The following is a 14,566-nucleotide window of genomic DNA, read 5'->3' as shown; positions in this document are numbered from 1 at the left end:
AGTTCTTCTTCCTTCCTTCACTTTGCTTATTCAGCGGTTTTGTGGCGTCTTTTGGCTCATTATCTCTCCAAAGAGTGAAGGGCTGCCCAGTCAGCCGTAAAGCTGAAGGGGGCGGCGATGCCTTTGAAGAAACAAGTTATGGCAGAGAGCACCAGGGGAGCAGGTCCAGACCATGACGCAACGTCCATCACGATGGATGGGGGGAACCACACATGCAGATCCGGCACTCCCCATCTCTGTATCTGAAAAACAGAAAAGTTCATAACTCTACTCCTATTAACAGTGTGTGTGAAGTTAAAAGGAGAGGTGGATGTGGTTTCAGACAGGTGGCTGAAGCTTACTTTCCCTTTTCAGCATCGCAGCTCATTTGTAGAGCAATTAAGTGATTAACAAACACACACGCACACAGGGAACCCATCTCTATACACATTCCAGTCCACTGGGACCAAAACAAAGGTGTTATGGGTCAATTTTTCTTTTCACACAATGGTGTTGACCTCCAGCTACCCACTGCACCATGAGTCCAGTATGACAAGCACTGTGGTACAATTTGTTTGACCCTTGACCCCATCCCCTAAAGCGTGTGGCCCCGATTCGTACCCGGTCTGTTGCGGTTTGCTGCATGTTTTTAGACCTAGCAGAGTCTCTAATGTCCCTCACTATGCAGATGGCCTCAGAGCTGCTACTGTCTTGGGAGGTGTCCCATCTGCTGCGTCACATGTCTGTGAACTCGTCGTCACATGACCTGTGAGGTCACACTTACCCCTTCTTCCCCGTCAGTAGTCGTAGGAGCTTGAGGGTGTGGTGCTGTCGTGGAGGATGTGGTGAGGTTACTCCTGCTTGGTTTGCATCGTGTGTTTGCTTCCTGTGATTGTGACCTGACTGATTTTCATTTTGATCTTGTGTTAAGGTCTGACACTACAGATGGGGCCCTCTGTCTTGCATACACTGACTGTGGCAGCTGGGAGTTTTGGGGTCGGGGTAGAGATCTATTACATCTTACCAGTGATTTTGGCAATAAGATTCCTGCCATTGCTGCTCATTTATTTTGTCATAATTCTGTCACTGATGGACTGAAATTATGTGAGGCAGTGTATTATTGATGTTGAGTGGTTAGGGAACAGCCATAGCCCACCCCCACCCCCCCACCCCAGCTGACCATCAGGTGACCCTCTACCTCCTGCATCACGCCGTGACCCAGCGGGGATGCTTGTCTTGTCCTGCAGGTAAAACTGTGGTATGACAAGGTAGGCCATCAGCTCATCGTCACGATTCTGGGGGCCAAAGACCTGCCCTCGAGGGAGGACGGCAGGCCCAGAAACCCCTACGTGAAGATTTACTTCCTCCCTGACAGAAGGCAAGTGAGGAAGCTGGGGATGCCAATTCCAGAAAGTTCTATGACAAGCTGCACATCATCCATGGCATATTTGGGTTCATTGATTAGTGGTTGTCGTTCCTCTGGGATGTAGCCTACTGGAAAAGCTAAGCTGTCTTTCTGCCGGTGACACAGCTGTGACACAGGCCAATCACTCGCCCGCTTGCATCTAGGGGGACACTATCCACTCACCTGTAATCACTCCCGAGGCGAGCACACACCTATGCCTTGGAAATGTCACACTCAGTGGGGGGGGATTGATGTTTTGTTACCGATTCTCCAGTGATAAGAGCAAGAGGAGGACGAAAACGGTGAAGAAGTCGCAGGACCCGCGTTGGACCCAGACGTTCATGTACTCGCCGGTGCACCGGCGGGAATTCCGCGAGCGGATGCTGGAGGTCACCGTCTGGGACCAGGCGTGCGCTCGCGAGGAGGAGAGTGAGTTTCTGGGAGAGGTAGGGAATCCCCGCACTCGTCGCTGCTGTGCGTCACATGCATCTGTATACATACTCAGTTCCACCCCCCGCTAAACCCTCCTTCCCATTCCGTAGCCAAATGGTCTGCCCGTTTTTGTGTTTTTGTGGTGCATGTTAAATGCTTTTATCTCCTTTTAAGCTTTAGCTTTTGCAAAGTTCTGTCACAGTTACCCATGAGCCCTTGCAGAGCCGGCCCTCCTCCTCTGTCCGCAGATCCTGATCGAGCTGGAGACGGCGCTCCTGGACGACCAGCCGCACTGGTACAAGCTGCAGACGCACGACGTGTCGTCGATGCCGCTGCCCAACCCGTCACCGTACCTGCAGCGCAGGCTTACGCAGGGAGGCAGCCCCACCCGCAGGCTGCAGAGTACGTCGCAGCCCCGTCGCATTAACGGCCGCGCCCCCACTCCGGTGCCCGGCGCGCGTAGGGGACTCTGCGGGAGATCGAGTCTCTCACGGCGTGTCCTGCGGCAGACCTAGCGAGTCATGGCGACAGCTTCTTGCCCGCAGTTCCTTGCCAGTAACAGCATGAGTGCATTAAGTACTGCTGGGCGCCGCGCCGAGCATCCGTGCTGTGGCCCCTTCCGGAAAAAAGGACAAAGTGCTTTACCTGGAGAGACGGAGAATGGGAAACCATCGTTTGCGGTTTATGCTTTTAGGCCTCATGTTGAGTTTTTGCCGTTGAAAGAAGCAGAGCTTATCTGTGCCCCTCCCTCTTTTCTTACTTTCGCTACTCCTTTTATCTTTCCAGATAAGGCTCCTTATATGTACAACTCAGGTAACGTTCCGGGTCTTTGACAGCCCACCCCCCCCTCACATGTCTGCCCTCGTCCTCCCCAAATTCTAGCCCAGAGCTGCCTCTGCTTTGCATCCTGACCCACTGAAAAGATGGTATTTTAATACTGTGGCAGTACATGTCTGAAGTGCCCCCGACCCCCGACCCCCAACCAGTGTGGGTACACCATGCTCTTCCTGTACTCTGAGACTCTCTCTGTGCTTAAATAACCTGCACCTTCTCTGTGATGCTGCTTTTTATCTCGGTTTACATGCCGATGTACAGTAAGCCTCCATCAGAGTTAAAGGGACTGAGCACCTCTGATGAAGGCAGTTACATATGTGCATCACACAAAACCACACGTGTAACTTGTACATGTACAGCCGTGGTGAACAGCAGCTGACAGAGGTCCCTCCTGTTGCCGTGATGATTTTGTTGTGATTGGCTGTCGGTCTCAGCCCCTGTGTGCTGATTGGCTGTTTGCAGTGAGTGTCCCACCTTCGCCGCTCCTTGCTGACGGTATTGGATCTCCCCTCTGCCTGTCCCAGGGTCGCAGCGAGTCAGTGACAGTGAAATCTCTGACTACGATTGTGAGGATGGTATCGGCGTCGTGTTGGGTAAGATTCCCGTCGCACACTGTGTGAGACATTACTGACCTTACGCTGACATTTCAGCCCTAGTGGAGAATTCAGCCACTTGAAAGGAGAGCAAGCAGCTGTTTCCAGATCACCTCACTGAAAATCGAATGATCATTTGATGTAATCAACAAACCACTTATGTCAACCACTAATTTTCAAGAACTGCTAATCTAGTCAGTGATACAGTGAAGCAGAGTCTTTCATGGCAAGTATATGTCATGAGGGAAGGTGCAGCCTGAACACTGTCACTGATCTGTGATCGACTACAAATCCTAGTTTTCTCTCATGAGTGAAGTTAATACTCTTTATCTTTGTATAACTTTGCATGATGATGGACCTAGGAAAAAAAATCAAAAGCAATGGCGTATTTATAGGAACAAAGATGATTTCATATCTTTATTGATGTGAAATCTGGGCAGTGAAGAAGCAGAAAAGGCAGGTGATTGACGCTGTTGAACTATGATAGTAGCAAAGACTTTAAAGAAAACCTTGGATTCAAGGAAGTTAAACAAATGGATTCCTGAGCCTGAACTTTCTCTTGAAGCACAAATGGCTAGGTAGAAGTTGTCTTGCTCTGGGAATATTACGAGAAGACCAAGTTGAAGGTAAAAGAGGAATTTGTTGACCAGCAAGTAGGAGTAGCTGGGATATTCCACAACTATTTACCCAGCATTCCCTGCTGTCACAGCCAGTGCACATGGATTCACTTACCCAGCATTCCCTGCTGTCACAGCCAGTGTATATGGATTCACTTACCCAGCATTCCCTGCTGTCACAGTTGGCACACATGGACTCTCTTACCCAGCATTCCCTGCTCTCAGAGCTGGTGCACACATACTCCTTTACCCAGCATTCCCTGCCTCGTTTCTTTCCCCAGACAACAGACACAACGGAAGGGACCTCCGCAGTTCCACACTGTCCGTTCCCGAACAGGTGATGTCATCCAACCACTCCTCACGATCAGCGGAAATGAACAGGGTTCGGTCACGGTCGCCCAGCGTCCCACCACCCCACAGGTGAGCAGCCCTTGGGGGTGTCAGATTTTCCCGGTCTCTCCTGTGAGAGCAGGACCCCTCATCAGTAGCCGAGGTAACCGGCTTAATTCTTAAACTGGTCAGCTGAGTTTCTGAGCACCTGTAGCGTTGGTAAGACAGGACCAGTTAGTGAGATGAAAAGCACCGCTGTGGATGTGGTCCTGCGCCCCACAGCCGGAGTTTGGACCATGACTCCCGCAGTGGCCCATCGCAGTTTAACACCACGAGTCGTGTGGACCGGCACCGCCTGGCAGAGGACCGCTATTCCCCCGACAGGTAAAGCCCCCAGCATACCCGCTCACCCCAACAAACCGTAAAGACCTGTTTCAGCCGTTATTACTTTCTTCACGGGGAATTTGATGTCCTCATGGCAGCTGTAGCAGGATATGTCCGGAGTCAGAGGTCACTGACATGGCCGCTCTGACTCTGCACTAAGTTCCTACATGCCCTTGACAGGCTGATAACCACTCAGGTCTCCTTCCTTAAAGTCACCTGGATGTTCTTTTGACCATCACAGCTCCTCACCCCCAACATCTCTTCAAACATCACGCATTGATGTCACATGACCATATTAGATCATTGGTGAATGACCTGTGTGTCATGCTGTCAGAGAAGTTGCTCAGAGCCAGATTTTCCATCTCTCATATGTTCATCACCTTAACTCTGCTGCTTGAGAGAAGTGGCTTCACTCGGCCCCATACCTTGGCTGTGCCCCTTATGGCGGCAATGCCTCTTGCAGAATGTTGCCCTCACAGTGCTCTGGTGACCTCTTCTCAGGCAAAGAGGTTTGCTCCACCCCTAACGCTGGCCCCCAACTCTTACACTGACCAGCTGGCCCCACCCCTCATAATGGCCCCGCCCCTCACACTGGCCCCGCCCCTCTCACTGGCCCCGCCCCTCACAGTAACCAAGCCCCTCACACTGGCCATGTCCCACAGCTGGCCCCTTCCCTCATGCTGGCCCCGCCCCTCACACTGGCCCCGCCCCTCAGACTGGTCCCACCCCTCATGCTGGCCCCGCCCCTCACATTAACCACACCCCTCACACTGGCCCTGTCCCATAGCTGGCCCCACCCCTCCTGCTGGCCCCGCCCCTGGGGACCGCCCTCTCAGAACCCTGGTGCTTAACGCCTCTCCTCACCCATCTCTCTGTTGCAGCCACTATCTCACGCTCCCTCCTCGGTCCAGGCACAGACAGCCTGTCTGTCATCATCCGCAGGACCCCAGGTAGATGTCGCCCTGCAGTCAGTGTACGAGTGCTTGTCTGTGGCCCCCACCCCCCCAGGCCCATTTGAGCTCTCACACCAACCGGCCCCGCCCCTCTTGCGACTGCACTCAATGGCATTGACGCCTCCGAACCTGCGCCATCAGGGCAATTTGAACTTTTTGGGCTTTTCTCGAGAGGGGGGTCTAGAATGCTTTTACAAGCCCCCCTACTTTAATGAGTGTGGCAAATAAATCGTCCAGCATAAAGCCATACTCAAGCCTAACTACATAGCATGTAGTTCTCCAATCAAAGCACATGCTTTCCATTCTCATGAACATCACCTGGGCTGTGGCTACAACCCCACCCCATCCGTCTTTAACTCCAGCCTGAGCCCCCCAGTCTGCTGTCATTGCCATTGACATCCCAGTCCAATCGTCTGCTTTCTGGAAGTATTTGATTCTCTGCCGGAGGACAAATAACCACCAGAGTTTCTAACACACTCGTCTTTGTGTTCTCCGCGTCCCTCGGGGACCAGGTAAGGGGTGTTCGTGGTTTGCTTCTGTGATTTTGTGCTCCCTCGAACTGCGAGGGCTTGTGGAACATTCATTGCATCGTGTCGAAGTTCTCGACGCCACACCACTGCATGATTGGTGTCAAAAAGCCGTTAGTCTTAGTGGCTGCTGTGTCCTGTTGGACTCTCTCCTCGTTGCTTTTCAAAACAAAAGTAGCTGGTGATCCTCGAATGTGTTACGGAAGGTTCCGCCTCGCCCCGCAGTTTCAGGGTGCTGGTGCTTTGACTCTATTAGGCCTCTTACCCTTTTGTGTGTCCTTTGTATCCCCTGTTTTAAGCTGCTCTGACTTTTCTATTTCGGGGGGGGGGGGGGGGAGAGTAATGATTCTGCGACCCCTGAGGGTCCAGTGCCGGGTTCATCACCTGTCACACATTCATGCATATCATTCATTTCTCCATTAAAAACTGACCAGATCTGAAATATTTCTGGCAGCAGCAGCGGCGGCGGCGATGATGTCATGCGCCCCATCTATCGAGAGGATGCGGTCAGGCTACTGCGTTCCGCTAGGATGTCCCGCACCTACTCGGATGGGGCGTACGGTGACCTGCAGAGGTAGCAGTCCGGCCCGGCTGTCGCGGCACTCTGGTCTGAATCGTGCTGCTTTGTAGATCATCTAACATGGCTGGTGATGCAGTGTGGCGTCTCCTATTTGCTGGGTAACATCAGGTGTCAGCAACAGGTGTCCTTACCAATCTCCCATCTGGGCAATACAGACTCTAGTCTCTGGGGTCACTGTGGTGTTGGGTTAGTGGATTGCAGGTCTTCCCTCCCATTCACTGTGTAACCTACAGTACCAGTTTCCACTCTGTCCCACTCAGCCGCTCTTTGAGCAGTCAGGGGTGAGTTTCCCGAAGCCCCAGATCCCTATGCCACTGCAGGCCTTCAGGACTCATGGCAACTGGGAAGCTTTGGTTACTGGAGATAAATTCTGCTGATACCTGTTGATAGGAGCAAACCATTTGTCTTTGTGCCAAGGGACAGTAACAGGCATTGTAGGTGCTATGAGGCTGCTTGCATCCTGATTTTCAGCTCTGCAGGTTAAGGCTGGATTAGGAGTGAAGTAGAGTTCTGGTGGGAGTAGTATAGGATATTTAGTAATGGGTAGCATTTAGGGTTTTACTTAGAGGTGTAGATGATGGCAGCGGTGTCGCTGGATGGCTAAGATTGGGGTGTGCTTTCTGTCCCTTGATCAGGAGGATTATACGAGAGAGAAGACCTTCTGTCGTCTATGACGACGTGTATGATGCTCCTGAAAGGTACCTCATCCCAAGCAAGCCTTCTTTACAGGGTAGATTTTAGTGTAGTCTGCAGATACTGATTTAGATTAGCTGGAACCATCGTTGGGATTCTGGGCCAGGAAGGTAGGCGTGTAAATTCTGGACAACGAACAGCATCTCCATGTTGGTGCATTTAAGATGCCATCAGTGTCTGTGTCGTCTGTACAGTAGCATTACATTTTTTTGTGCTTAGTTTCGTCATGGAGAGAAGTTACATGCACCCATTTCCTCCTGTGATGTTCCTCTCTCTCTCTAAAGGTATCACAATGGTGCCAACCCTGTCCCAAATGGGACGTGTCAGGACTCCAGGTGAGCAGTAGTGTGGTTTGGTGGCAGTGGCCACGTTCTTTTCTTAGAGGACGGAGGTTGAGCATGGGTTACAGCAGGGGTGGCCAATCTTATCCGCAAAGGGCCAGTGTCTATGCAGGTTTTTGCTGCAGCTCCCATATTAGATTACTAATTAGAGGACTGATTGGCTGAGGAGTCCTCACACCTGGGTTTGAACATCTGACCTAAAGGTTACCCCAAAAGCCTGCATACACACCAGCCCTTTGCGGATAAGATTGGCCACCACTGGATTAGAGGCTTACCTTAGGTGATCTGTACTCTCAGTTAGAAGGGGTGTGAAGCATAGACCTTATGTCCACCTTGTTGGGATTAACATGGGTTATATAAAGGTTCAGGATTTTACTTGTGTTACGGTGGGGAATGGTGAAGGAGTAAAGGAAGATCCACATAGTGGCTGAAACCAGGGACTTTATTTTACCTCAAAAAAAACAAGAAACAAAAGGAACCACAGGGGGTCTAAGACAAAGCAGGTGATTGACAAAAATGAAGGCAGGGACCAATCATAGTAACAGCTGCAAAAACAATGACCAATTGAAGAGCAAGGGCAAGGACAGGCACATATATACACAGTGAACAAGGGCAAGGCGAGGGACAGGTGTGGGCCAATTACAAGCAAATAAACACTAAAGACTAGGGGCAATTAGAAGCAGGTGTGGGTCAATTCACAAATCACAAAAGACTCAAACACTAAGAAAGGGGTGAACAGTGACACCTGCTGGCAGGCATGGAAATGACAGGGCAGGATCCTGACAATTTGTCACATGCACAGTTATGCTGGTATAAATGGCAGGGAAATGGCAAACTAGCTCGCTCCTGAGACTTCGCAAAGGAGAATTTAAAAAAATAAATAAAGGGGGTAGGGTATTAGGCTAAAAAAAGAGCTAAACAGAAGATGATAAAAGGATATATATAAAGCAGCTCATCGATTTCTTACCCAGATGGCGCTCTGATGATGAATGGCGGACTCAGTGATCTGCATTTAGCACAGGAAGCAACTGTGAAATGCTGTGAACAGGCGTCTAAATGCCGGGCTTGGTTTATTTAGCAGGAAGTGCCCACGCATAGAGATACAGCCGTCCACGGACACGGAGAGGTACGCGGTGCTGAGCAGGTCTCTCCTAACTCTGCGTGATGGTAGACGTAGCGTCACATGGAGCTAGTGTGGACTGCGAGATGGTCCAACGAAGTATGACTCTGCAGTCACTGTGCTAATTACTCCTGCTTGTAGAGAGTATTGGATTAATGGTAACACTTTCAGGGGGCACAAATACTTAGTAGTTACTCAGTTACTACTGAAGTACCAATCATGAACAAATATTGTAGCTACTTGAGATAAAAGATGCATCATGATTCATTAATGATTAATGATGATCAGTATTTCACTTGTGTAATTCATTACTTGTTCCTTCAGTAGTTCACAAATGTTTACACTGTTAACAGATATAGTAACAAATATAGTAATATCTTAAGATAAAAAAAATGCCACAATTTATTAATGATGACTTAACATGAGATCACTATGTAACTAAGACCTAGTTTGTGGTTAATTAATACATAAGTACTGTGTTTGTGCTCCCTCAAGTGAAGTGTTACTGAATTAAACAACCTCACTCACTTAGACAAACAAATACTTACTCTTCAGCAGGTCGTCAAGCAGTAGAGCTATGTTAGCTGTTGGCTGTGTCACTGTAAAAAAAAAAAAGTAGTTTTTTTCTGAATCTTGCATTTTTATTCTTCAAAGAGAGGACCAAATACTAGCATTTCCATCTACGCCAGTGTCCCTGGAGGAGGAGAAGAGGTAATCAGTCAACACTCAGTAGAGTAGACCATGGGTAGACATCTCTGATCCTGGAGGGCCCGGTATCCAGCAGGTTTTCTATTCTACCTGATGAGTTACTATCTGCCTGAGATCAGATGTGGTTCATCAGAGAGCAGGTAGGATGGAAAACCTGCTGGATCCCGGCACTGCAGGATCAGGTCTGCCTACCCCTGGAGTAGATTATGTTGTGTAGTTCTCTAGTCAGAAGTCATCCTTTAATACATTATTGTTCTCCTGGTGCTTAGTAGTATTTTTGCTAAACATGTGATGAAATTCTATCTATAATCTATATCTACATTAGACAGTAAAAAAAAAACCTAGAAGGACCTTGTGTAGGAGCACATCAACGCTTCCCCTTTCTGCTAGTACAAGTATAGCTTTGTTGGTGTGACCACTGGAAGGGCACTGGATGGGCACTGGATGGCTGCTGAGGGGTTCTCTGTCACTCTGCATCATTAGAGACTCCTGTGAATCTTACTGTACTGGTTCCAGTGCTGATCAACCCATAGGCGGCCGCCTAGAGTACCATCTTCTGAGGGGTCGCTGACTTATCCAGCTGATTTCACTGTATCTTGGATGGGATGGTGGTCCTTGAAGCTGTGGGGGGCACCGATGGTGAAGCTTGCTGGGAGGGGGGAGGTCCTGGTGATGAGGCTTGCCTAAGGCTCCACATGGTTTTGGACCGGCAATGCCTGTCACTGCTGCATCTTTACTGATCTTTGAATAGTAAAAGGGCCAAGAAACACATCATCCACAAAAGTATGGAGACTCCATGCTGCTCCAGGATCATTCAGCCATGAATCATCATATGCTTTTCTCCTCCCTTCCGCGGCATGGCATTCTGGGACAGGGATGTCACAACAGAAACATCTCAGCTGCTATAAGATTCAGTGCAGTGGCCATCTAGCACAACTAACATGGAATTCAACTGTTTCCCGTTTGCGGAGAAAAGCTCTTTGTATCCTACAACTGTGTATTTCTTATTTCTTCTGCTAATCTGGTTGTTGTGAATCCAGAACAGCGCCACCCTGTGGACCAGTGCCATATTTTATCTTTCATGCTCACAGATCCGTAGGGCTCCTGGGACTCTGACAGACCCATCCAAAGCCTGGACGTCTCCATGTGCCAAAGCATGCTTCCTGTGTTGTCGCTCTTTCTCCGGTGTACTGAATGAATCCCCTGATGGCAGACTGTTCTGGAGATGCCTCGCAGTGACACCCCGTCCTGCAGATGTATGGATGGACTGATCCAAACTCTGTGTTGCGCAGTTTAACCAGTATATTCTCTCCTCTACAGGGACATTAAGTCTCTCCTGTGTCCGTACGAGTTGCAGGTGCCTTCATGTGTGCCATAATCCTAGCTAATGTCCCCCTTACCCACAATCCCCTGCCCCCGAGTCCACTTCCTGCTGCCGGGTGGCCATGCTGAGTGGCTTCTCTGACTAACATTGCAGGACGTACCGAGCGCTGGACAGGCATGAGTATCACAGGTCCAGGTCCGCGGACCAGAGGCCCACGCTGGAGCGGCCCGCCCCCCGCTCGCGGTCCACCGAGCGCTCCGACTGCAGCCTCATGAGGTCCATGCCATCCTTACCGTCCGGAAGATCCGCCCCTCCCTCACCTGCTTTACTGAGGTGACCCATCAGTCCAGCCTCATCCCTTTCTCCAGAGCTCCTCACTCACCTTCCAAATTTCTTCCCGGGGTGGGGGGGGGGGGGGGGTACCTTGGGTTCCATCTGTAGACAAGGGAGTGGATATTAACTGACTTTTGTTTTAGACACACTACTTATATTCTGCTGGGATATAATGGTGTGACGCCGCCTGCCATTGTTTTCCTTTAACTAACACGGTTGGTTTGAAGGTCTAACAGCATCCCCCCCTTTTGTTCTTTTCCCGTCTGTTGATTTGCACTGTTGTCCTTCATCTGCAGCTTTTCTGGTGTCTAATCTGTGCTCTGCCGTTGAGACCGCGGCGGCCGCTGACCCCCCCCCTCCCCATCACGCCCCCCCCCCCCCCATATCCTTTGCAGTGATTTACGTGTCATGGGGTGGGGGCGGCGGCGGTGAAGCGTGGCCGCTGTGTTTGAAAGCGGCGGGTGGCGCTCCGACCTCGGTCGCCGCTGGGCTGGGAGTGCGTCAGCAAATCTGCGAGATAAAAGCAGCTTCATCGCGCTGAAAGTGCTGTGAAGGGCCAGTGTGTCGTACCTTCATGGTTTTCTTCATTTCTCCATAAGCATCCATTGTTCACCAGCTGCATACGCTCACGTTTATAAGCTCACGGTGTGGAGCATCCCTGTGGCGTGTATGCATGCCGACGAGCCCTTCTACTCAGCCTGTTCTCCCTGTCAGGGTGTTTCTGTACACTGGCTGTTTCAGTGTGGATCTTAGAGCCAAGTGAGGAGGGAATGTTCTGTGCCGTTCCTCTGACAACCACACGCCTGTCGCGGCCGTTTTTGTGGGAGCCCCACGCATACATGCCTTCCGGCGATTATCCCAGAATGCCCCGGCAGCCCAGGGGCTCTTGGAGAGTCAGGATTGCACCCTGAGCCCCCGCTGCCCCGGTTTGTCAAAAGATGCCTCTGCCTTCCCCACGTCACCAACGTTAACTGCTCTGTGTCCCGCAGGGCTCAGCCTCGAGGCGGGGGGGTCCAAATCAGCCCCAGCGGCACCCCCGTGTCCACGCGGAGAGGACGGCAGCTGCCACAGCTCCCGTGCAAGGGCACGCTGGAGAGAAGTGAGTTGCACGTCCATCTTTGTGCACCGACGAGGTGGAGATGTGGAGATGTTTGCTCATGGTGGAGCGAGGGTCAGCGGCCTGCACTCGGAGTCCGCAAAGAGCGCGTCCAGGGTTATCAAATACTGCCAGAGTCCCAAGTCTCATACTCAGTACTGTGCTTGCTGTAATGTACTGTGCGGTTCCTGTTAGTCTGTCTCCTGTGAGCCTTGGACACAATGACATAGATCATACCTCTGTTAAGCCTGGTTGATTTCCTTTCCTTTTACATTGAGTAGACATGTGTATGTAGAGTCTCCCCATTTGGGCTATTACACGCTAATTAGGTGTTACGATCCGATCCTTAACTTTTTCATTTGACATTTTTTTGCTTTGGTTCCTTTTTCATTCTTTCCCAGAAGATGGAGAAGAAGGACTAGAGCCCTGCGAAGGTTTGTAGCCGACGGTCGGGGTTTTAGATTTGCTGAGGCTCCTGGAATGAGGCTCCATCTCCGTCGCTCTGTAGTCCACCTCTAAGTCGTGCAGTTTTTCATCGCTCCTTTCCAAACGTCTTTCTCACTAGTCTGCGGAGTGTAATGGTGCTCGGGCATCTTCGCAGACGTTCCCTGAGTGAGTGTGAATCTGCAGTCTGCGCACCTTTTGTTTGGCAGTCTGCTTTAGTTGCCTTATTACTTTCAGTTTGGTTCTTCTTTCTAATGTTTATCATTTTCTACATGTTTCAGCATTGACTATAAAGCCTTTAGGTGTTCGTGGGAAAGCCCAAATTGTGGTTTTGGGAAATAGCCAGATTTTATGGTATGTGAGCTAACGAGGATTAGGAATAAAAAAAAATTATAGCATAGATGACTTTAAAGATGCCATCTTCAGTATGTGATGGTGTAGTGCTGTATTTCAGGAATAATTCTCTTGTGATATTCTGGGGCTCTTGTAGAGGACAGGTAAACACTAAATCCGTGTGATTTTAGGAAGTTTATTGTAGTTGTAATATGTTTCCAAGGGGCATCCAAGGAGTAAAACATCTCAAGCTCTGTTACTTTGGGGCCAGTATTTCCATCCCTGGTTCAGAGAGCCCTCTGCCTCAGTTCACTCTTCCATTATCCTGTTCTGTCTAACCTGTCTGCTCTTATCTGTCCTGTCATTGTGTCCATTCTATGCCTCATTGCCTGCATGCGCAGTGGAGCCAGTGGTGGAGGTTGTGGGCCCCAAACCGCTCTTACGACAGGCATCTCATCCAGGTGTGCTCTATGAAATACCCCATCCCCCCACAACAGCCCCAGATCACCCAGCCACTCTGCTGGAAATCCCAAACTCCGCTGTTGGTCCTGAATAGACTGATCTCAGACCAGTCTCCAGGCCACATTGGCAAAGTCCAGGTTTTCATTGAGAACCTGCTCCTTGTTTCCCTTTCTGCCCCAGTCTCCTACAATGCCCACAGGTAGTAAATTTCATATTAGTGAAATTATGTTTAATTTCTGAATATTAGGAAAAACACAATAGTAAGGTACATCTGCCTAAATCATTGTCAGAGAATCTTAAAATGGACCTTGCTCGTTTACTGTCAGGTTATATCTGGTAGCTGCTGAAAAGAGGTTGGGACTCGAGTCACTGACTCGCAACTCGACTCAAGTTGCAAATTTGATGACTTGTGACTTGACTCGACAAAACCGATGGAAAGACTTGGACTCGACTTGGACTTGAGAGCAGGTGACTCAAGACTTGAACCCAACATGGACCCTATGACTCGAGAAGACTTGAGGTTATAGTTTCCCCTCTGGCTGACATAATGTTAATTTTATAATTTCAGTGTATATTAATTCTCTGCAGTCTCCATTTTCATTTGGCTGAATGCAGGTCTCTTGAGAGTTTGTTGGAAAAATGTATCACTCCCTGCATATACATGGACGTGAAAGCTGTATGGGGACAATCATGACAGAGTGGAGACTCTGCCTCACTCTTTCAAACTATCTTTGCCTATGAAAGTTTTACCTTACAACGTACTGTGGAGAGTGTTTGCTGAAGCAAGTTTTAGTCACTAAAGGTAATAAAAAACTGACACAGGTAGGGACTCAAGTTGCATGACTCAGAATTCGACTTGGACTCGATTCACAAATTAGATGAGTGACTTGTGACTCGACAACAAAAACGATGGAAAGACTTGGATCAACTTGGACTTGAGGACACATGACTTGAGACTTGCAATGTTTTTACTCAAGACTTAGACTCGCCAAGGAGTGACTCGTTCCCATCCCTGCCACTGAATGCAAAGAATGAGTATAGAGTACTGGGGATCTATTCCCAAAAAGTCAGACATCTC

At 49.7% G+C, this 14,566-nt stretch overlaps 1 protein-coding gene across 2 annotated transcripts in view; it reads left to right on the top strand.

The window, feature by feature from the left end:
• The window catches only part of rims2b (regulating synaptic membrane exocytosis 2b), a 78,422-nt gene that overhangs the window by 35,717 nt on the left and 28,139 nt on the right, over nt 1-14,566 (top strand). The window contains exons 13-23 of one of the 2 annotated variants that reach the window (XM_072705396.1): nt 1,227-1,357; nt 1,659-1,830; nt 2,065-2,218; nt 2,603-2,629; nt 3,175-3,243; nt 4,142-4,280; nt 4,473-4,574; nt 5,456-5,524; nt 10,974-11,153; nt 12,143-12,252; nt 12,651-12,683. In XM_072705396.1, coding sequence (XP_072561497.1) covers nt 1,227-1,357; nt 1,659-1,830; nt 2,065-2,218; nt 2,603-2,629; nt 3,175-3,243; nt 4,142-4,280; nt 4,473-4,574; nt 5,456-5,524; nt 10,974-11,153; nt 12,143-12,252; nt 12,651-12,683 — 1,186 coding nt within the window. The remainder of the gene's footprint in view (nt 1-1,226; nt 1,358-1,658; nt 1,831-2,064; nt 2,219-2,602; nt 2,630-3,174; nt 3,244-4,141; nt 4,281-4,472; nt 4,575-5,455; nt 5,525-10,973; nt 11,154-12,142; nt 12,253-12,650; nt 12,684-14,566) is intronic. The other variant, XM_072705397.1, reaches the window with a different exon arrangement.

The sequence above is a fragment of the Paramormyrops kingsleyae genome, chromosome 23 (assembly GCF_048594095.1).
Source record: "Paramormyrops kingsleyae isolate MSU_618 chromosome 23, PKINGS_0.4, whole genome shotgun sequence".
Lineage (NCBI taxonomy): Eukaryota > Metazoa > Chordata > Actinopteri > Osteoglossiformes > Mormyridae > Paramormyrops > Paramormyrops kingsleyae.
This window is presented reverse-complemented; position numbering and strand designations above follow the sequence as displayed.